The sequence below is a fragment of the Phycomyces blakesleeanus genome (genome assembly GCF_001638985.1).
Source record: "Phycomyces blakesleeanus NRRL 1555(-) unplaced genomic scaffold PHYBLscaffold_5, whole genome shotgun sequence".
NCBI lineage: Eukaryota > Fungi > Mucoromycota > Mucoromycetes > Mucorales > Phycomycetaceae > Phycomyces > Phycomyces blakesleeanus.
In genome coordinates, this window is record NW_017265138.1 from 1,625,950 (window position 1) to 1,648,318 (window position 22,369).

General features: G+C 37.1%; 5 protein-coding genes across 5 annotated transcripts; 3 read left to right on the plus strand and 2 right to left on the minus strand.

Annotated features, from left to right (window-relative positions):
* The first annotated feature begins 4,233 nt into the window (after positions 1-4,233).
* Positions 4,234-6,911, plus strand: PHYBLDRAFT_158046 (hypothetical protein). Its single transcript, XM_018433722.1, has 11 exons — positions 4,234-4,350; positions 4,454-4,478; positions 4,569-4,652; positions 4,770-4,868; positions 4,961-5,200; positions 5,334-5,554; positions 5,614-5,808; positions 5,910-6,025; positions 6,121-6,306; positions 6,427-6,499; positions 6,556-6,911. The coding sequence occupies exons 4-11, from the start codon at positions 4,791-4,793 to the stop codon at positions 6,647-6,649; spliced, it is 1,203 nt and encodes a 400-aa protein (XP_018295034.1). The 5' UTR covers positions 4,234-4,350; positions 4,454-4,478; positions 4,569-4,652; positions 4,770-4,790; the 3' UTR covers positions 6,650-6,911.
* A 1,023-nt stretch (positions 6,912-7,934) lies between these two features.
* On the plus strand, positions 7,935-11,255 carry PHYBLDRAFT_77180 (cyclin). Its single transcript, XM_018443234.1, has 11 exons — positions 7,935-8,140; positions 8,395-8,746; positions 8,888-9,249; positions 9,532-9,644; positions 9,787-9,876; positions 10,050-10,152; positions 10,242-10,448; positions 10,518-10,554; positions 10,643-10,710; positions 10,811-10,949; positions 11,068-11,255. Exons 2-11 carry the CDS (start codon positions 8,539-8,541, stop codon positions 11,127-11,129), a joined length of 1,389 nt encoding a protein of 462 aa, XP_018295035.1. The 5' UTR covers positions 7,935-8,140; positions 8,395-8,538; the 3' UTR covers positions 11,130-11,255.
* A 296-nt stretch (positions 11,256-11,551) lies between these two features.
* On the minus strand, positions 11,552-17,244 carry PHYBLDRAFT_123028 (hypothetical protein; the record flags this gene model as incomplete). Its single annotated transcript, XM_018428902.1, has 5 exons — positions 11,552-13,985; positions 14,105-16,132; positions 16,310-16,508; positions 16,677-16,836; positions 17,060-17,244. The coding sequence occupies 5 exons, from the start codon at positions 17,242-17,244 to the stop codon at positions 11,617-11,619; spliced, it is 4,941 nt and encodes a 1,646-aa protein (XP_018295036.1). The 3' UTR covers positions 11,552-11,616.
* Positions 17,245-17,539: 295 nt separating this feature from the next.
* On the minus strand, positions 17,540-18,047 carry PHYBLDRAFT_142510 (hypothetical protein; the record flags this gene model as incomplete). The annotated part of the gene is made up of 3 exons (XM_018430824.1): positions 17,540-17,728; positions 17,877-17,912; positions 18,009-18,047. The coding sequence occupies 3 exons, from the start codon at positions 18,045-18,047 to the stop codon at positions 17,540-17,542; spliced, it is 264 nt and encodes an 87-aa protein (XP_018295037.1).
* Positions 18,048-18,964: 917 nt separating this feature from the next.
* On the plus strand, positions 18,965-20,138 carry PHYBLDRAFT_142511 (hypothetical protein; the record flags this gene model as incomplete). Its single annotated transcript, XM_018430825.1, has 3 exons — positions 18,965-19,089; positions 19,173-19,731; positions 19,842-20,138. 3 exons carry the CDS (start codon positions 18,965-18,967, stop codon positions 20,136-20,138), a joined length of 981 nt encoding a protein of 326 aa, XP_018295038.1.
* Between the last annotated feature and the right edge of the window lie 2,231 nt (positions 20,139-22,369).

A 22,369-nucleotide genomic window follows, 5' to 3' on the forward strand; every position in this document is an offset into this window, starting at 1 on the left:
GCTCTTGTGCCATTGAAGATTCTGTAGAAGCTGTCGAGATTTCTGGAGTTATTGGAACATTCGGAATTACTATTGCATATGGAAACGGAGTATTTTCAGCCTTTTGCTTTATTTCCATGGATATTTCATTTTCTGGTGCTGTGTATGATTTTGATACAAAAGTTGTTTCTTCTGGCAAAGTTTTTGGGGTTTGGGTTGGCAAAAAAGTATTTATTGGTTCTAATCCAAGTGAATGACTGATTCTCGTTAACAATTCAAAAATTTGCTCTTGTCTTTTTTCCATTGAATCCATCTGGGCTTGGATGTCATCCAGATTCCTTGACATTGTTACAACGCGTAAAAAAACAAAAACAAAAACAGAAATGAAGATATATATTCAAAATATTAAACAGACCAATTAAAAAAAAGGGGGGTAAAATATGAAGAATAATCTTGTAAGGGGTGAATAGATAGAGGCGAACAAAAAATTGGTTCGACAAGTCTGGAGAAAGGCGAATGATCTTTTGTTTCCCGGGCCGACAAAAAAAAGCACCCGCTAAATACACCACTCCACATAGTTGAACGTTGGTTCTTATTTTTCATGTTTCAAAGGAAATCAGATTTCAAGGGCATCCGTACAGACAATATAGAATAGGAATATAATGAATGTGAATATGTGAATAATGTTTATTTGTTGGAATATTTTGGATATTTATATGTTTTTGAGATAAAATCTGCCAAGTAGTTAGTATTACTAAGTAATATATTACTAACTGTTTCTTTATCGTTGCTTGGTATAATAGACATTGCCTTATCAACGTTCTTAATAAGCCATGACTTATAATCGAATACTATTGCAACTGAGTGTGGAGAACATCCTGTTCTTGACAATATACGTGTTAACTTCCTTTCTGTCCCATAATCCGGTCCGTAAGGTTACCTTATAATCGACTGCTTACAGAATTGCATCAATAAAATGCCAAATTCCAAGGATCCAACTTGTCACTATTAAATATGAAACACCGTATTAGTAGCAGATGTTGGATAATAACATTATGATCTACTACCACCTCAAGGTCACTCTTCCATATAAATATGGTCTTTGTTCACTTGATTTGTAAAATCCACCAAGGCTCAGAGTCGACCGAGTAGGTTGATCGTACGCGGAAGCGATAATACTCGACTGAGAGATATTTGCCTCACACTCTAGAATATATGTATTCGATTAGGATGAATATAAAGTCAAATAAGGTACTTTTTACATTAACCCTAAAGTTGCCTTCGCCTTGCCTGTAAAAACTAACGGTTTCCAATTGAAACTGGTCACAGACAGTGGATTTGTGCACTTTGTGACATGCTTGCTAGGGAGCGAGAATTTAGCACACGTTACAGGACTATATTCCAATAAACACTTTTGGAGTCATTATAAAGTTAGTGAAAACAAGGTTTCTATAAAATGAGAGACAACATCCCATATATAGCATTATAAACAGTCAAAGCTATACAACCACTTTTTACGAAAACAATAATTATTTTAAAAGAGTATTTTACTTCTTTACTTCTATTTCCTTTTCCTTTTCTCTTATCAAAAAAACACTACACTTATTGATAAAGCGAGCTATGAGACTGTTTGTACCCTTTCCATAGTCCAAGCCGGAATGGTGGTAAATCCACTAATGGTAGTTATTGTCAATTGGATAAGGATACTTAAATCGAGCTTCAGTTAAAATAGACAAGCATGCCCGAGAAAATGAGCTGCTGCAAATTCACAATAGTACGTTGGCTTTCTGAAAGCGCAGAGCTGGCTTGGAAGCGAGAGATCAATCCTTTCAAAATGAGATATACTCTTTCAAAGGGATGTGTTTACTCTTATGAGTCATTTATCGATTGGAAAGTCTGATGGCGAGCATTAGACAATACTTTACGAAATTCCTCGACTCCCCCGTCTCCGAGAACAGTATCAATAAGGTAGCTGTATTTCAATGTTATTTTATTTTAATAAAGAAAATTGTGGAAAATAAAGAAATTAAAATATGAAAGAAAAAATCAATAACACCATAATAGAATTTTAGGGAGCAAATAAACCTAAATTTGCCTGAGTAAATATACAGCTTTAAAATTGTTTAGTGTAAGACAAAAGCATTAAGCTAATGGAATACCAAAGCATTATTCTGGGTACGCTAAGAGTGCCTTTAGCAGCCATATTAAAGTATACACACACCACGTTCACCGTGGTTACATGTATAGCATGGTTGATAAGTTTACTACGTTATGAAAGCATTTCTCGGGGTTTTTTTAAGATGCTATAACCTTTGGATTTAACATTGTTGGGAAAGAACAGCTATCTTTCAACTGTTACATTTGCCTTTGGTTTGAGCCTTTGCTCGGAAAGGGACTCTCCCACTCCTCGGTACTTACAATAAAGTTGATTCTTTTTCTCTCAAAATAAACGACCAAAGAAATACCTGTTTAACAGCACCTTTTCATAGATTGACTAACACGAGTGTAAATCGCTCGTTATATTCAGGAAAAATTCTGGGACTCACCTGCAATTTGTTTTATTGTTGCACTTTGTAAACTATCATAATACTCTCGGTATTCTAGGTTGATATTTCTCCTAGGCTTTTAGATGACTAAGGCATTAATTTTGTCATATGTGTAAGATTACATTGTCACATTCAATACGTGATTGCCTCAAAGATTACAAATAGATAACAAGTGCACCGATTGGGGTACTCTTGTTGGTACAGAATGTTTCTCAGGTGATTGCTTCGAGAAATGATTCAGGCAAACAAAGAGAGCAACATCATAAATCAAGTATTTCAAAAATAATCGCCGTACAGCATTTTTTTTTATTCTTTTTGCCTCTACAGTTTCAGTACCGGGTGTTTATTTCTGAAATGAATGTCATCAAGATGCCTAGGTTATAAGGATCGACTTAATCTTCCAGGTCCATCGTCCCATTTCCTTATTCATCCACAATAATTCCTTATCAATCTTCATAAAAAAAAGGTAGTACTCATCTGAATGTAAAGAAATAAAAAAAGAAACCCAAAAGTATAAACAAAAATTGAATATAATTAAAACGAATTTTGGATTGCCCAAAAACGAACATTGGTCGGAGACCAAACCGAATTTAATTCTGAGGAAAACGAGTAGTTGGGGGAGGGGGTAGAACCTTTGTAAATTCAAAAACTTTGATATTTATCCTTGATTACACTATATAAGCATTCTTTATAAATGCATTTATTTATATATGGAGAAGTGGAGATATATATGAATAAAGGTTCAATTTAATAAAATTGTATTAAAAATAAAAGCATGAATATACATATAACATATAACAGTATATTTCAATTGGCTCTACCTTTTATGCTTTCTTTTGTAAGATCAAATACTCATTGTGTGGTGTGACGGTTATGTGCATCAAGGCCAAAAAGGACAAATTCATACACACACACACATATGTAGTTACTTTCGCAGCACCAAGTGGTTTACAGTGGCCAGACCTTTTTCTTTCTTTCTTTCTTTCTTTTTTTCTTCTTTTTTAAGCATCCAATCTTTTTACCCAATCTAAGTTTTCTTTTTTTTTTAAAGAAATAAAGAAAAAAAAAAGCATACACACAACCACAATTACAAATCCTAAAACAGCAGCAGCACTAATAACAGCAGTAGCAGCAACAACAATCACATAATCAACGACTCAATGGATTCTTCTTACAGAGGACGTGGGCGTGGCGGTAGAGGCGGTCGTGGTCGAGGAAATTCGACCCAGAATGATTATTACAATGACGCGTATTCAGATAACCACTCGCAAGGGCCAATCACATCGCGCTTAGGCCCTATACATGGAAATTCCCATGATGATGGCTACCGAAACAATAATCAGCGTGGTGGACGTCAATATGATGGAAACAATACTCGTCAATACGATGGAAATAATAGTCGCCAGTATGATGGAAAAAGTGGACGTCAATACGATGGAAATAATAGTCGCCAGTACGATGGAAACAGTGGACGTCAGTACGATGGAAATAGTGGACGTCAGTACGATGGAAATAGTGGACGTCAATACGATGGAAATAATAATCGCCAGTACGATGGAAACAGTGGACGTCAATACGACAGAAATAGTGGACGTCAATATGACAGATCCGATGGAGGCGGAAACCAGAATGACAGAGGTCATTACCAAGGAAATTCCGGAAACAATCGCCCAAGAGGAGGAGGGGGACTTGGAGGAGGAGGAGGAAACTACCAAACGTTTGGGTCGGGCATGTCAATACGTGGTCGGGGAGGAAGCCAACAGCAACCTCGGTTTAAAAGAGAATTTATAGATAACGACATCCAGATGGATACCCAAGCATCAATGTAAGGGAGCTAAGGATAAATAAGAGAAGACTTTCCGTCATAACGGGTCGGTTTTTTTGTGTCTTAATGAAATTTTCTACTCTTAATGCTCTAATTTAAATAGTGCACCAGGAAAGGCGGCCGTCAAAGTAAGATGAATACATGTAGAAAATTAATTAAATATATAAATATATATATATGGTGAATCATATCGTCCTTGAGACTTATTTCTGAAATAGATATCTAATTATCCACCCGGCTCTGAAAATCAATTACTTTCTTTTCTTCAACGCAAAGCAAAATTTCAATGGGAACCGGAGGAGGTAATTACAGGATTATTGCTATTAACAAGAATAAGATACTCTTTGATATATATATTTTCTAGGATTTTACAAAAAAAATGATTTAACTTAATTTATTCTGTTTTGTAACTCTTTAAGGTTTTTTACGAGAATGATGGTATGGTCGTAGTACTTGAAAATGAAGGATTGGCCAATTCGCTATGTCGCTTGAACAATTATGAATACAGACAAATGCCGGTAAATTCAGGAATTTTAAGCCTGTTGTGCAATATATATATATTACAATTGTGTTAATAATTTCTATGTATTACGTATACACTATTTTATAGATTTCAATCCAACGATTTCATGAAAACAGCTCTCAGGGGGGTGTGCACGGAGCAAGACCAATTAATAACAACCCAAGAGCTCCCAGATCCCGATCGAACGCACTCGATGAGCTACTTAAAGAAAGATGGGATCCTTCATCTGGATTTCTCAATCTTGACGAGTTACCCAAATCAAGATATCCTGTTAGTCTTGTCATTAGTCGACTCTTGGCTGCAGCCCAAGAACTTTTTGGCGACGCAGTAAGTAACAGCAGGATTTTTATTGTTATTATTCTAGTATTTCAAAAATGAAAATAAAGGTAGAGTATAATTTGACGCCAATATACTTCTTGTATATACATATATATTTCTTTTACTTTTTTGTTGTATTTAGGTAGTAACAATTTCATTTGCAAGAAATGAACTTTGGTCCGTATCACCAATCAACAGATTACCAGAGTTTTTCCCCAATATTCTGAACCTGTCACTTCAAGACAACGATATTGCTGAATTCAAAAGTCTCAGAAGTCTTAGTTCTCGATTGAATCGATTGACCGAATTACTACTTATTGGAAATCCAATTCAATATAATAATGACTGGGAAACATATTCAAGGTAAATATTATCATTATTTTAGAGCAATAATGACAATGATTTTTATTGCTTTATCATAGAGGTGTTCAACAAATTTTCCCAAGTGTGAAAATTTTGGACCAGAGACCTATTTCTGGCGATCAAATAAATCCAACACATCTAAACCAACAACACCAGATGGTGCTTCCCACTCAATTATCACAACAATTCCCACCCAGACCAAGTTTCTTTGACCAAGACTCTTCAAAGCAAGCCACGGAAGACTTTATGTCAAAGTAAGTTTACAAACAAACAAACAAACAAAAAACGAATAATTTAAGCTTACAATATATTTTCCAATACACACAAACAAAAACTTTTTTTTTAAAAAAAAAAGGTATTTTCCATTGTTCGATTCAAATCGTGCGGCATTGGTGGATTTGTACGATGCACAGGCCACGTTTTCTCTCAATTTTAGTCGTACATCGTGCGCCCATGAAAGATGGGGTCTAGGTAAAGAAAAAGAAAATTCTGTAGAATACAAGAACAAAAAAGGAAGAAACTGTAATATTCCAACAAAAGAAAAAAAAATTGACTGGTTACTATAGTTGGTGGTAGGAAACAAACCTTGTTTACCAATGAAGAGATCATCAAGAAATTTATCACCTTGCCACCCACAATCCACAGTGGTGTGCAGATCGGTAGCTTTATTACAGACGCATGGCAGGTTTCTATTTCTTCACCTGCCCATCCTCTTTTACTCTTTATCACTATTCACGGTGATGTCCGGGAAGGTTTGTCTAGATAGATAGATATTATAACAAAATTCGCTTTAAATTATAACCTAATCTTAACTTTAATTTTTTTTTGTCATTATTAAATATCATGTTATCTATCGATTAATGTGTATCTAGCAACCGGTTTAAATGGTCCTCGTCATATATTTGAGCGAACTTTTCTTATTGCACCTGCGCCAATAAACTCAAAGTAAGTCAAGCAAGGCAAATGAGAATATATCCATACTTACATTTTATTTTTATTAGAGCACACGCGGCTGGTTGGCAGTACATCGTTATTACGGATTCATTGATTCTTCGTGATTATACAGAAAACATTCTCAACCAACCTCCACATTAAATCCCATTTAGATCCATATATCTATCGGGTGCCTCTAGTTTGATCCAATACTTTTCCCTATTAGCTAATAAACTTTATTTTGCATCATTATCTGGATTTTCTATATATATATAAAGTGGTAAACTTCAAATCGGTCTGTTAGAATCTTATACTTCATATTATTCTTTATGTTATATACAATTTTTTTGTTTTTAGATAAATGTAACAATTCAAAGAATATACGTAGATATACATGTATATTGGAATACAAGTTTTTATTAGTAGTTGGTATGTTAATGATGTTATACGGACTGGTATCTAATGTAATCAGGAAAAAAAGCGTAAAGAAGAAAAATATTGTAGAAAAAGGAACTGTCTACAAATTTATCAAAGCTCTTGTTTTTGGTTCTAGTTTGTAAAGAATGTTGGATGAGGTTTGGAATTGTATATTCTTCCATCAGAAGGTTGAGCCAAGGAATATAAAAGACGCCCATAATTGAATTAAGTATCAATTTAGTCCAAAGAGGAAGAGCAAGAAAGGTTAGAAGGCTGTCTATGGTTGTAGAGAAATTTCAAAACCAATAAAAAAAAAGTGATTAAGAGACTGGGACCAGTTATGAAACGTATTATCCAAATGTTGGGATTCAATCAGTTAAAGGTCAGGAAACAGAAATAAAGGATAAAAAAATGGAGGGGAAGACTCATGGATCATCATATATTAAGTGGAATTACAGCATAAATGAAATCAGAGGACGAGCCAGATCCAGGAGGAATAAGCCAAACGCAGCTGAATCATACTCTGTTAAATATTGGGATCTAAGCTACTAAGTTTACCAAAACGGTACTAAAGGTAGGCTTTTGTAGATTTGATGAAGGATCATACAATACTGAGAGAAAAAAAATGGAACATATTCAAGAATGTCTTTTGCTCAAATATATAGAGAGAGTATAAATGTCCTTTGGGTAAGCTAGTAAGATAATTTTCTTTTATAAGGTAGTCTAAAGATTTTGAACAAATTGTACCCATTAACCCTTTACACTATCAATTTACTTCACTAAAAATATTCTTCTACAAATCCTGGACTGATAGTAACAACTCTATATATATATTATGAAAAAGGTTGAAAGAGAGCAAAAGAGAAAAAGAAAAGATCAAAACCAAGACCCGACGTCACTCCACTTCATGACGTTTCACCATTTATATATATATATAAAGGGCACATACAAATATTTGTATAGTTTGGTGTATATTTAATGTATTTCTATTGTCTTACAAGAACTTCTTGTTCAAGTACCAATATTTAGATAAAGAAAGAAAGAAAAATCAAAGAACTATCTAAGGCCCACAATACACAGAAACATCTATATATTACTATTATTATTATATTAAGAATACATTCTCCTTTCAATATCTACCTAACCTTTTTTGCCCTTATTATTACTCTTACGATACTATATATATATATATATATATATATATATATATATATCAATTAAAAGAACAAACAAAAGGCAAGTAAAAGAAGCTGACAAAATAAAACTAAACATTTTCATTAGTTAAAGCCATTCACATCAACACTGTGCTCATTCGACTTTTTTTTCTTCTTTCTTTCTTCAATTCTATACGCATTACACACTACAACACACACACACACACACACACACACACACACACGCATTATAACGTACAAAACCAAACCAAACCAAACCAAATCAATTATTCTTTTTCTTGTTTCTGGTCGATATTACGAATACAAAAATTCTAGGGTCCTGACGACAATTCACCCAAAGAACAAAAAAAATCCTATCACTCTCTCTCTCCCTCTCTCTCTCATTGCGTTTTCTGTTATTTTTTTTTATTTTAATTATTATTATTACTATTATTACCTTCACTCGCGTACAGTACGTAAATGGGCACGACGAAAAGTCGTAAATCAAGGCGGAATACCTCTAGACCAACTGCCATCTCATTCTTGTCTGCCATCACTCTTGGAAGCGAACACGAAAAACAAAACAATGAACCAAATCACTCTAGTGCAATCGTTGAGTCAAAAGCACCAGGCGATGATGAAGACACGATTATTTCACCTGTCTCGACTCATCCATCAGAAATACGAGGTACATAGATTAATTTATATATATATATTGTTGCTGTTCTTCTTCTTCTTGTCGTTTTGTTATGGTACAAATACACACACACACATATATATATCTATCTATATATATATTATATGTATCATTATTTACTGTAATCATCAGCTTTGTCTCTTCACTCGACCGACAGCAGCTCGACATTTGAAAGCCAGCGTCAAGTACATAACCTCACTCTGGACACCACAGCCAGTCGCGATACAACAATCCCTCCACCCCTTATAACGCCAATTACTGGGACAACGAGCCAATCGTTGGACTCTCAGCTACCACCCACCTCAACCGACAACAAGAGCAAAAAAAGAGGCCAACCCACCAAACATGAGTCTTATCACAGTACACAAACCAGATATTCTCAAAGTGATCTTTCTGAATCTGTCGAACACCACAAACTCACCCGTGAAGACAGCAAACGTCCCATTGCATCCGAGAAGATCAAGAAACGATCGACCCAGCCAAACGACAAGGACGTAAGAGAAAGAATATTTTATTTAGACATGATAGCGATAGCGATAGCGATTATAGAAATAGTAATAGTGATATTTAAATATTTGGATTCTGGATTTTGGATTTTGTACATCAATAATATATATACATATATTTATACAACACATATTTATATACATACATAAATATATATATATATTTATTTCTTTATATTTGTACGAAACAAAAACAAAAATCCCAAAATACACACACACACACACATATATACATACATATGTACATACATATGTACATGTCATTCACAGCCCGAACAAAATGGCATGAACATTCTCTCTGTCTTCCGATATTACAGTGATAAGATTCGTCATTCAACAAGCAAAAGAAAGCCCGAAGAAGATGGAGCTGACCGTGGCTATGTGTATGGATCTATAATCTCCAAAAAGATTAATTTTGTTTATTTTATTATAATTGTTGTTGTTGCTGCTGCTGCTGTTGGTGCTGCTGTCGGTGTTGGCATTGTTTTTATTGCTGAACATTAACCCTTTTATTTATATATCTAGACATCAGCAACAACTTACTAGCAATGATAGCTACTCTCGTCGTAAAAAGCATTCCTATGCACATTTCCTACAACCAGCCAACTCACTCAAGTAAAAAAGAAAAACAAATTTCCCTCAAAAAAGACATACACAGATTAAGCATAATTATATATTTATGCTTATTTTTATATGTATATTATGCATATGCATATGCGTATGCATACTTGAATGTAGCTGTGCCAGATAAAGATTACTCATACCACTTGCGTGTGTGTGTATTTTAGAGACGATGAGACTATTGAATCCAATATTGGACCTGATGATTATGATCCATTCTATCTCGACAATGATCTCTATGGATCCTTTGGGGTTATTTTTGGGTCATCAGTAAGTAATATATGTGTACTTATTCGCTGTCAGTCTAACCTAACACGACATTTATTACTTGTACTTTTATCTTCTTATTTCTCTTGTAGACTACGCCGTTGTCTTTACGCCCAGCTGAATTGAAGCGAGAAACAAACGAACAGTTTCGTTTAGCTCATCCAGAAATCAATCCAGAGATTACTCTCAGCAAAATCCGTTCTATCAAATCTCATTTGTTGACTATTGGACGTGGTTTGGATCTGGAGGTCTCAAGCATATCACATGCCTATGTTTACTTCGAGAAACTTGTATTAAAGGTAATAACAACTAATTACATATATATTATGATTAACTGTTTTTTTTTCTGAAAATGCTTTTTCTTGTAGAATGTCGCAACCAAAAAGAATCGAAAATTGCTAGCTGGTAATTTACTAACAATTGCATACAGAGAAAGATAGAAAAAAGAAAGATAGAAAAGCACTTATATATATATACTAAACATTATTATTAGCGTGTTGCCTTTTTCTAGCTACCAAAGCCAATGAGCCAAAGGGTGCCTGGCTTCAACCTTTGCTAGACGTGAGTAATATATTGGAATAATTAGAACCCTAATTAAAAACACATTATTGAATATTAATATTGATATTAATGTTTGTGTGTGTCTGTGTATACAATTCAGGCTATCGACGATGAGTTAAACATCGACTCTGAAGAAATCAAGAAACATGAGTTTGCAGTGTTTGCAGATCTTGAATTCAACCTTTTTATTCCTCGCCGTGAATTTATGCCTCACTTTGAAAGAATATTTAAAATTCTAGGTAAATATTTCTCTTTCTCTCTGTGTGTATGTGTTGTACAGTTATATATTTTTTGGCTTTTGAAAGAAGTTCCTTTTCTTTCTTTCTTTCCCTCTTAATTTATTAATGATATTTGTAGAATACAAGAGTATAAGAGATTATCTTGGAGACGAGCCGTTTTATGAAGTGGACTATCAATAATAACAATAATAATAATCTTAGTAGTAGTAGTAGTAGTAATAATAATAAAATAGAAAAGGTGAAGATTTTTTTTTCAAATTTCATCATTTCCACATTTAGCGCCAATAAAATCATCAGTGATAAGGCATTTTTCGCTCGACAACGGGTTCTCTAATTATTATTATTACTAAAGTCCCTACTTACTTATTTATCAATCACACGCACACATATCTTAAGGTCAAGTCAAGCCACACAAAAACCAATTGAATATGAGTACATGTTTCTAAAGAACAATGATGGTTGGACTTAGTCAATGTTTGGCAAACTCAGCCAAGCAATGTTTTGAACAATAGCGTAGCCCACACACACAAATACAGAGAGGGAAATGCATATATTTTCGCACATTTTATGTTGTTTTGTTTTGATTGAATGATGAATTTTTTATGAATGTTGTATATATATATATTTTAAAAAATAAAAAAAAAGTATGGATGTTTATAATAATATTTTAAACTATGGGTGTCAGGGGTTGGAGAACGTCGAAGGAACCAGTACCACCTTCAACAACTCTACCAACAACCACACGAGATGATGGGTTGTCTAAGGTGTCAAAGTCACCATGGAGTGTAGCCTCGGTCAAGAATTTACAGGTAGATTCGAAACTCATCTTGAGGAAAGGAGCAGTGTTGGAACCAATACCGATACGACTGAAAGGCTTGAATCCACCCTCAAAGGTCATGTAATCTGCGATGACAGTCAAGTGACGACGATCAACCTTAATACCGTACACACCGAACACACTGGCAACCTCCTTGATGATCGAGTTTCTAGCGGCCTCAACACCATATGTGCGTAAAATGGCAGCAATGTCGTTGGTGTCGATCTCATTGATCTCAAACAAATCACTGTGAGCCCACATGCCTCTCAGGTTTACACCCTCGGTTTGCAGACGCTTCTGGGTGTCGTTTTCGGTGGGGTTGGCATACTCGAAACAACGGTCGATACCCTTAATTTCGTGAACAATGACACGTCCACAGGCCTTCTCGACCAAGTTGACCATCAGGATCTTCTTGGTGTCGGCAGGGAAAGTCATGTCAATCTCACACCAAGCACCATTGACATCATCAAAGGACCAGCGCTTGACGTAGGCAGATCTGGACAATGCAAGGTCCTCCAATTCCTCGTCATTGAATCTAGATCTGATGGGCTGTTGCTTTTGGGGCTTCTCGTCCTCTACATCGCCAGCCTTGGCTACTTCCTCCAATTCAGCTTCCTCATTTTCCAGAGCAGTCACGGTCTTCATGTCCTCCACATCTTCCTCATCAGGACCATCATATGTAGCCTGCTGCTTAGTCTTCTGGAGCATGCTTTGGTTGGTGGCATCGCCATCACCGTTGTCAGACTCATAGCCAGCGGTGGCATTAACACTGTCATCAGCATTAGAGTCTTCTCCCTTGTCGTGGACCATCTTGCTACCCTTGGAGATATCTTCCTTGACGGCCTTGCGGGCTCCCTTGATATCTCTTCTAATCAACTCTTCCAAATCCTTCAAGAAAGTAGTAGCCAAGACTTCCTTAACACGGGATGCCTGGACACGGTACTCCTCGAGGTATTCCTGTTCACTGAAAAGGTTGAGGCGGATAGAGTACACCTTTGAGCGGCGGTAACCGTTTTCGGCTGACTTTGCAGAGGTTGCCTCAGTAACTGACACGTCGTCGACGATCTGGGACAAGGTGAGCTTAGAAGCAATCTTGCGGAAAGAATCGGCCTGCTCAGCAGTAACATTGGGCTTCAGGGGCAGCAACATGGTAGGGGTCTTGAGAACCTTGGCGGCAGTCATAATAATTTCACGAAGACGTGGGATACCGAGAGTAACGTTAGCAGCACCATAACCAGCAAAATGGAAAGTGTTCAAAGTCATCTGAGTAGAAGGTTCACCGACAGACTGGGCAGCCAAGAGACCGACGGACTCACCAGCCTCAACCAAACTGTGAAGATACTTGAGCTGCATCAGAGCCTTAAACTTGTTCTTTGAAAGGTTAGCGTAACGCTGGTTGTTGGGAGAGATGGCGTCAGACTTGGAGAATGGCATCTTGTCGGGGTTCTTGTCAATGTAGTTCTTCATCTGGATAGCGAAACGCTCAGAGACCACACCAAGATGGCGACCGGGGTTGTAAACAGAAAGTGCGGGATCGTACTTGTTGGGCTTCTTCAGAGCCTTCTTGGCATACTCCTCACCTTCTCTGGTCTCAAGGGCATCAAGGGCAGCCTTGGGGTTGTACTTTTGAGACAAGGTCTCGAAGTTGTGTGCAGAGAAACTGAACTGGTTCAGGTACTTGGCCTTGATGACATCAAGCGAATCTTCACCATAGTGGAACTGGAGAACAGAACCATCGGCATCACGAACGGTGTGATCATAGTGAACACGGAGACCCTCAAGATGCTTAATCAAACAACGCTGGAGATAACCGGAACGGGAGGTCTTGACAGCTGTATCAATCAGACCTTCACGACCAGCCATACAATGGAAGTAGTACTCCTGGGGACGGATACCAGTCAAGAAACGGCCGGCAACGAAACCACCAGCACGGGCGCTAGTGTCATAAGGACGGAAAGAGGGGAGAGAGCGACCGGATACCATGAGAGGAACACGACGACCCTCGAGTTCCTGCTGACCCAACAAGCAAGAAATCTGAGTGACGTTGACGTTGGAACCCTTGGCACCAGAAATAGTCATCATTTGCATGTCATTGTCAGGGAACTTGCGGTAAAGACCATTGGGCAAACATGCCTCAGTAATAGAAGAGGTGAGCTTGTTAACCTTGGCTTTCATAGCATTATCAAGACCAGCCAACTTTCCATCATCGCGAGCAACTTCTTGCATACGCAACTTGAATTCTATAATAGAAAGAAAATATTAATATAGCATTGATACCACATAAATACATATATATATCTACTACTTTTTATTTTTTTAAAAATAATTTATAACTTACCCTTGGCGAGCTTCTCCTTAGTGGCAGTCTTGGCAGTCTCTTCAAGACCCAAGTATTCAAGATGGGCTTCATATCCAATACCCTTGCCATTCTCCATAAAGTCGTGTCTCCACTTGTTACCTTCTTCGGTCAACAACAAATCGTCCATGCGGCAAGTGAAACCACGGAACTGGACGTACTTTGTGAACAGACGACCCAAGATACTGAGAAGTTTGCCTGCAGATTCGGGACCGTAGAGCTCATAGACAGAGTGGACCAAACCAAAAGCGGTAGCACCAAACTGAGACTTATCGAGAATACCGGTCACCAAAGCACCATCCACAACCAAAACAGTGGCCTCATCCAGAGCATCGGGACCCCAGAGTTTGCCGGGAACCTTGGCCTTGGAAGTCATGTTGAGCGAGGGCTTACCGACAGTCAAGTTGAGCAGGATGGTTGAGATGATCTGCTTACCGGTCCAGAGAGGGACAGGCTTGAACACGGCAGGAGGGACGGTCATGATGGTACCGTTGCCAGTGTTGTCATGTTCAGGACGCAAGGATCCGTACAGCAATTGGTGGTATTCTTCTTTGGTGAAGAAAGTTCCACGCGAAGTCATCCATACGCCACACACTACGTGATCCTGAATCAAACCACGAAGAGGGTCACCACTGGTGGGAACCAAGTACTGGTTGTCGGTGTTGGCAATGAACGAGGCTTCAGCACGGGCGACTTCGTTTTGAGGGAAATGGATGTTCATCTCATCACCATCGAAATCGGCGTTGTAAGTGTTACAGTTGGCGTAGTGCATACGAATGGTCTTTTCTCCGGGGAGAACACGAGCCTTGTGGGCCATGATGGATGGCTTGTGGAGTGTAGGTTGACGGTTGAGCAAAACCATGTCACCATTGCGCAAATGACGGAAGACCTTTTTGTTGATAGTCTGTGTACGGGTGGGGTATGGGTTAGATCCAGACTGGGCAGTGTGAGAGCTTTGGGGAGCCAAGAGCGAGTTGGCCAAGGCAATACGAGATTCGATGCTGAGGTTAGCAAGCACATCAATAGACTGATCTTCGTGCTGGACGTGTGTAGCACCGGGCCACTTGTTGGGACCGTTGATAACAGCTTGGCGCATTTCCTTGATGTTGTGGGGGGTGACAGGCTCGGGGTAGGTGAGCTTCTTGGCGAACACGGGAGGAATACCAATTTCGGATGTCTCGATGTTGGGATCGGGTGAAATAACCGAACGAGCAGCGTAGTTGACACGCTTACCCATCATATGCTTACGGAACAAACCTTCCTTCTTTTCCAAAGCCTGACGAATACCAGGATGGTGGGTTTTGCCCTGGGGAAGCATAGCGGGATTCTTTGTCGAATCCAAGAACGAGTTTACGGCATGCTGTAAAGTGATGATGGAGGTGACGAAACGGGTCTGCAGGCGCTGAACCTTGGCCTTGTCAACCTCATCTTCTTTTTGGGCTTCCTGAAGACTATCAGAGCTGTCACGCACTTCGTGACTTCCCTTGAGAATGTCACCCAACAATTCGTTCTGGGGAGATTCGAACACTTTGTCGCCCATAACCGAAGGAGGGCGGAAACGAGTGGGTGCAACAGCAAGAAGTTCGATAAAGAACATGTGGTAGGTGGCACGTCTGATCTGGGAGGGGACGCTGGGGTTGCGTGCACCGTACAAGAGAGTAGTAATGTCGCCTTCGTTGACAAACAGAGACTTAATTTGGTCGCGAACCTCGTAGGGTGTAAGATAACGCTGGGTGACGGGAGTACTGCCTTTCTCGTGTTCCTCGAGTCTTCTGTTCATCTGCTGCTGATCCTTTTTGGTAAGAGGCATCTGGAAGAGCTTGGCGGCACCGTCGCGGCGAATTGGGGGTGAGATCTTAGCACAGTTTCCGCAACGCTTGGCAGCCAAACACTGCTTCATAAATTCGAGCATCACACGCTTACGCATATCATTGATTACGGTAACCTTGTAATCCTTGCTAGCAAACTTACGGGCTTCCTTATCCTCTAAGCTCTTCTTGACAAAGGCATCTAAAATAATAAGGATAAAAACAAATAATAATTTTTGTTGATTTTGTTAATATCTGAATCTAGAAATTACTAAAGAACACAGATACAAATACACATGGACACACTCAAAGAATAACTTTTCTAATTTATATATATGTGTATGTGTATGTGTAGGCAGACCAGAGATTTTGATCTTACCAATTTGTGCTTCGTACTCCTCTACACTGGTTGCAATGTCTGCGTCTTCTTCCATTCTATCTTCCATTGTCTCATCTTCACCGTCGGCTTCTCCCTTGGAACCCTTGGGGGCGGAGCGGAAGTAGAGATCTTCAAGTGCCTGTGCCTCACGGATCAAACCGTGCTGCAACAATGTCAATTTTGAAACAACCTTCTTCATCTATTATCATCATTGTTGTTTGAAATGAGAACAAGAAAAAATGGTTAAATACAACACAATTCAATTCAATATGTTATCATTAGTATTGCTATTATTTGGTTATCTATTTATCAATTGATCAATTGATCAATTGATTAAATTCAACTAGTTTTATTCTAGCCAACCAACCTGTGTTCTGTTCATACGGAAGAAATTACAGTACGAACACTTTGCACGCAAGACAGCATAAAGGTTATCGAAGAACATGGGGTTGTATGCAGGAATGGGAAGCTCAATGTGACCAAAGTGACCAGGACATTTGAAATGATCCTGAGAACAAGTGGTGCAGCTAAATTAATGATCAAGGAACTTATTAGACATTTGTTCAATGATGTACACACAATTGTGCATGTATAATTATATAGATATATATAGTTGTCTTTCTCTTCGTAGGTGTACGCTTGTACGTGTGCGTGTGCGTATCTTTTTTGGTTTCGGGTTTTTCGATTTTCTCTTTCTTTTATTCTTTTTTTAAAAAAAATGTTCTAAATTTGAAGTCAAAAGACACCTACAGTTGGTTCTTCTGGTAAGGACCGAGAGCAGAGTCATAAAGACCACCTTTGGTAGGATGTCCCAAAGTGTCAAAAAGAGTTGGGTTGACGATTTGCTTCACAGAGATTTTGCGGACCTCATGTGGCTCGTAGAACGAGAACGCAACAGAGGCGATCTCTGTGCCAATTGGACAGGAGATGTTCATGGTGGTGAATCCTTTGAACCAAAATGCACAGTCGTGAGCAAGGCAAACTTTGAACTCAAAAAAAAGGGTGAATTAAAAAATGAGACAAGCAGTCAATAGGCCGAAAAAGCCACAGCTTTTTTTTTTTTTGCAAAAGTAGAATTTCATTATATTTAATAGTCCGATAGCAGAAAAAGAAAATGCAGCAAGATTCTGGTGTGTGTGTGTGGGAAAAAGAAAGGGTAAAAAAGGGGATTGCTAGGTTTTTTTGAGTCAACCGGGAAGGAATAACATTAACATTAACAAATTTATATGCCTAGTTAAATCCCATATTGTTATGAGTCATCGAGGACTGGGTGGGAGGTTGGTAGCCGGGTCTCAAGTTTCTAGGAGCATTTGTGCTGCCTGGAACACCTCTTCCATTGTTAGAGAAGTTATCTACAAGAGTAGTCTCTGAGGTCTCTGTGGAATTGTCCGAGGGAGGGCCGCCTTGAGATTGTGGTCCCTTGTGGCATAAAATGATTAAGAGAATTATATATACATTATGTTTTTATGTATGTAGATTATTATTATTTTGGTTCAGGTAAAGTTTACTACTTGTGAATTTTATGTACCCTATGTTTTTTGTTTTTTTAATATTCTGGCTTACTTACATAGTTGTATCGAGGTCCACTTCCGGGTCCAGGAGCCTATCATAAAAAATGAATAATGATTGTATATTCAGATCACTCGAAATTTTTATGTATGTATGTATGTATTTATTTATTTATTTATTTTCGTCTTACAAAGACTTGAGGAGCTGGTTGTTCTGGGTAATGGCACATATTTTCTGTTAATAATAAAAAAAGAAAGTAGGAAGCTTTTACACTGTGGAACATACCTACTATATATATGTTACATTTTTGGTATATTTATCAGAATTGTACCTTGTGAAGAACATAAATCAATTCATGCTTATAATACTTTTTTTTTAAAAAAAAATGAAAAGAAAAGGCCCTATATTTTGAAAGCTATTCTACTCTTTATCTTAATACATCAAAGATAGAATAAAATAAGACAGCCAAGTGATCTCTTTAATTATTGATATAACCGGATAATCCTCGTCCGGATTACGGCTATTGTATTAAGACTAATATTACTATTACTATTCTTTTTTATTTTAAAGAAGATAAGACTAAATAACTATAGTTGGAAAAAGGTTGGGTAAAAAGGTAACTTACTACATGTAGAATGAGCACAAGCAAATTAAGCGTTCCTTTTTTTCCCTTTGAAAAGAAACAAAAAAAAAAGTTCAAAACACTATTGAATAATACTCATCACAAAGACGTAAAACTGATACATGTATAGATATACACTCACATACACACACTCAAGTATCGAGTAAATTCATCATCATTATCAGTATCAGTATCATTATCAGTATCATTATTGTATACAGCAATTCAATCAATTGATTCCTGCATAATCAATTTAACAGCAAGACGAGCCTAGGATAGATTTCTTAGATAGTGCTTATTTTATTTATATATAACACATTTTCTTTTGATTGTCGGAAACATGATGTTGGTATGAGGTCATCCAAAAAAGGGAAGAAAAAGGGAAAGATAAATTACATATAAAATATAGGTTTGCTCTTCTTTTTTTTGTTCTTTTCTATTATTATTATCATTACCCTGTGTTGGACTCATACTCTGTCCACACCTTTATTCCTCTTCTTCTTGCTTTAATTTAACTTATTGCTATGGCAGCCCAAAACTTTATCGTACCTTCAATTAAAGAAGCACCATCAGCAGGTGGTTCCAAGATTGAACTCTACAGTCCAAAATTCTTTTTAGCCTGTACTGTCGGTGGTGTTCTTGCATGCGGGTAAACTTAGAAAACAACAAAGCAACACAACCACAAGCATTTTTTTTATTGATCAAGATTCAAAAAAATTATAATTGTATTAGACCAACACATTCACTCGTGACTCCTTTGGATCTCGTCAAGTGTCGTTCTCAAGTGAGACCTGATATCTACAAAGGTGTTCTGGATGGCTGGCGAACCATCTTTAAAGCAGAAGGTCTGCGAGGTATCTTCACTGGTTTCGGCCCAACCGCGATAGGTTATTCTTTGCAAGGAGCTGGTAAATACGGTCTTTATGAGGTTTTCAAGTATCGTTACGGTATATTGGTTGGCGACGAGAATGCACACAAGTACAGATCACTTGTCTACGTTACCGCGTCCGCCTCTGCAGAGTTTTTTGCCGACGTGCTCCTTTGTCCTTGGGAAGCATTAAAAGTCAAGATGCAGACCTCGGTCCCGCCTTTTGCCAGAACAACCCGAGAGGGATTTGCAAAGGTCATGAAGACAGATGGCTTGGCCGGATTCTACCGTGGTCTAGGTCCACTCTGGGCTCGTCAGGTGCCTTATACTATGGTCAAATTCGCATCTTTTGAAACGACAGTCGAATTGATATACAGCACATTACTTTCAAAGCCAAAATCAGAGTACAACAAGTTTCAACAGGTAAAAGAAAGGGGGACATAGAACGAGATATGGAAATGACTGGTTGTAATCAACCTTCAAGATAAATGGGTAATTTGATACTGAATATTGATTTTGTTCATTCCTTATAGTTGGGTGTTAGTTTTAGTGGTGGTTATATTGCTGGTGTATTCTGTGCAATCGTTTCCCATCCGGCCGATGTGATGGTGTCTAAGCTAAACAATCTACCAAAGTCAGAAGCTGGTCATAAGCAGGCTGGAGTAATGGATATAGCAAAGGAACTTGGTTTCAAGGGAGTCTGGCGTGGTCTTGGAACTCGTATTGTAATGATTGGTACTCTCACTGCCCTCCAATGGCTTGTTTATGATACATTCAAGGTTTATGTTGGGCTTCCTACTTCTGGATCAACAGATGAAGAGAAAAAATAGTTTTATTTTTTATGTTATTATTATTATTTCCGTTACTGCCACTGCCACTGCCACTACTTATCTTTATTACTTTTTACTTCCGTTAATACATTTATATATATACATGAGATGCAAAATTACTATTTTATTTTATTTATTTTTGTTTTTGTTTTTGTTTTTGTTTTGTATGATTTGCATTTTATTGAATTGCCCAAGTCGGGATGGAATTCCTAAAAAGGAGGAGTAAATCCCTAGGAAGATATTGAGAAACACATGTAGATACTGAAAAAAGATTAATAAACACATGCACATCTGTACGGAAGAAGGATAAAAAGAAATTTTAAGCCACAGTTGAATAGGCATAGAAAATACAAAAGTTGGTAAGTAGAAAATATCCAGAGCGTATACTAGAGTGTAAAATAAAGAGTATATAGTATATATAGGTACGTATGTTGAGAAAACGAAAAGAGGATGAAGTAATTGTCGATGAGGTGTAACGATTGAACTAAATGCTGCAGGATTTGCGGTCGGTGCGTAACACATAAAAGATATGAATGTTTGCTGAATTTTTCACTATTTATGTGTAACATATGGCCTCTAATATTTACAAATAGCTGAAAAGCACTGAAGAGTTTGATCAGAATTGCTATATACCGTTTTTACTGTAAAAGAGAAAAGAAATAAACCAAGACAAATGTAGTATTATTATATTTTTCTCCACTTTATGTAAGATTTATGTATTATCCTCTAATAAATGAGATTTTAGCAACTGGCTCAGACAGAAAAGAAAATAATAATGATCCGGATACGTTTAGCAAATCAACTTGATTTTTGTTTGTCCCTACCGATTTATTCGAGGTACGTTTTGTAGTGACAAGACGTATTCAAAGTTACAATTATTATTATTTTTCGCTTTTAGATTAATCTTATATCCATAATATTTATAAATATAATACTCTCGATCAAGTTTACCATGACAAAGTTAGACTTCTGTAATTTTGGTGAAGATATCTACTCAAACAGATTGATTTTATTCTTCTATTTTATTTATATACTTACCTGCTGGGTTTTACATTTTCAGATTAATTACAGTCAATAATATATACATTAAAATACCGCTACAACGAGAAGCAAACATTAAATGCAGTTGAAACCCCCTATTAGCATTAAACTTTGAGAATATTAAAATTTTTAGAAAAATGCCTATAAATAGGGATACTCAGTCGAGTTGCAGGAAAAATTTAAATTCAGAAAAAAATTTTATTGGGTTAAAGTTGTAATAGCGATAAGGAAATTTTGTTGGCCCTTTTGGACGTACAAGTTTCGGGGGTACTCAACCAGGTTATTCGAACAAAATCTTATGTGAATTTTAGCCAATGATATTATTTTGTAGTTGAGGACACCAAAAGACAAAAATACAAAATTCGTACAAAATTCATAGATTTTTAAAGCATTTATAGAATAAGCTTTTGGACATTCTTATTTCTTCTTTGAGCCCATATGCACCTAGGTTCTCGAAGAAACCGAGTATTTTTTCCTTTGGCTCAAGACCTGGCAATACATTGTCAACCTTGTGTATGTATCTATTGGCTTGAAGGATATGTTCAAGCTTCTTCACGGAAGCTATCTGCTCAAAATCTACATTAAATTCCTCTTCAATGACTTCTAGAATAGCTTTGATAAGCTCGTATGTACTTGCTGATCAATACTCTATCAGTGTTTTTTTTTCTTCACGATAAATTCACTGATTTTATGCTATTTCTTTAAGGCATCAATTGTTTGTTGCCTTGTACTTTATTTTGGCATGTAATATGGAGAGAAAGAAGTGTTATATTAATCTATTAAGAAGAAAAATAAAAACAGTAGCATGTCGCATATAAAAAAGTAACAATTCAGCCGGTCAGAGAGCCAGAGCCGTACGTTTTTTTTGGTCAAGTTTGTTCGAGATTTGGTCGTCGCTATTACAATTTTAGTCCAATAATATTGTTTTCTGAATGTAAAGATTGCTTGAACAACTTGACTGAGTGCCCCCTCAGAGAATCAAAAAAAATTTAAAGAGAAAAGTAGCTGAGTCCCCCTTTTTTTAATTTTTTTTTAAAATTTATCTTTTTGCGGCTAGAGTGTGTGTCGAATTTTAGAATTATGCCTTACATTATTACTCATCAAAAGCCTATTTTGTTTAGTTTTATAATCCTCACAGAGTACAACTTTTAAAGTGTAAAAAGAAAGACAGAAAAAGAATGCCCTAGATA

Bases quoted from the DNA above. Each gene is read 5' to 3' on its own strand.
- PHYBLDRAFT_158046 (XM_018433722.1), top strand. From the start codon at position 4,791: ATGGTCGTAGTACTTGAAAATGAAGGATTGGCCAATTCGCTATGTCGC. The intron at 4,869-4,960 runs GTAAATTCAGGA...ACTATTTTATAG, and splicing joins ATGAATACAGACAAATGCCG to ATTTCAATCCAACGATTTCA. The intron at 5,809-5,909 runs GTAAGTTTACAA...TAAAAAAAAAAG, and splicing joins ACGGAAGACTTTATGTCAAA to GTATTTTCCATTGTTCGATT.
- PHYBLDRAFT_77180 (XM_018443234.1), top strand. From the start codon at position 8,539: ATGGGCACGACGAAAAGTCGTAAATCAAGGCGGAATACCTCTAGACCA. The intron at 10,153-10,241 runs GTAAGTAATATA...TTTCTCTTGTAG, and splicing joins GGGTTATTTTTGGGTCATCA to ACTACGCCGTTGTCTTTACG. The intron at 10,950-11,067 runs GTAAATATTTCT...TGATATTTGTAG, and splicing joins AAGAATATTTAAAATTCTAG to AATACAAGAGTATAAGAGAT.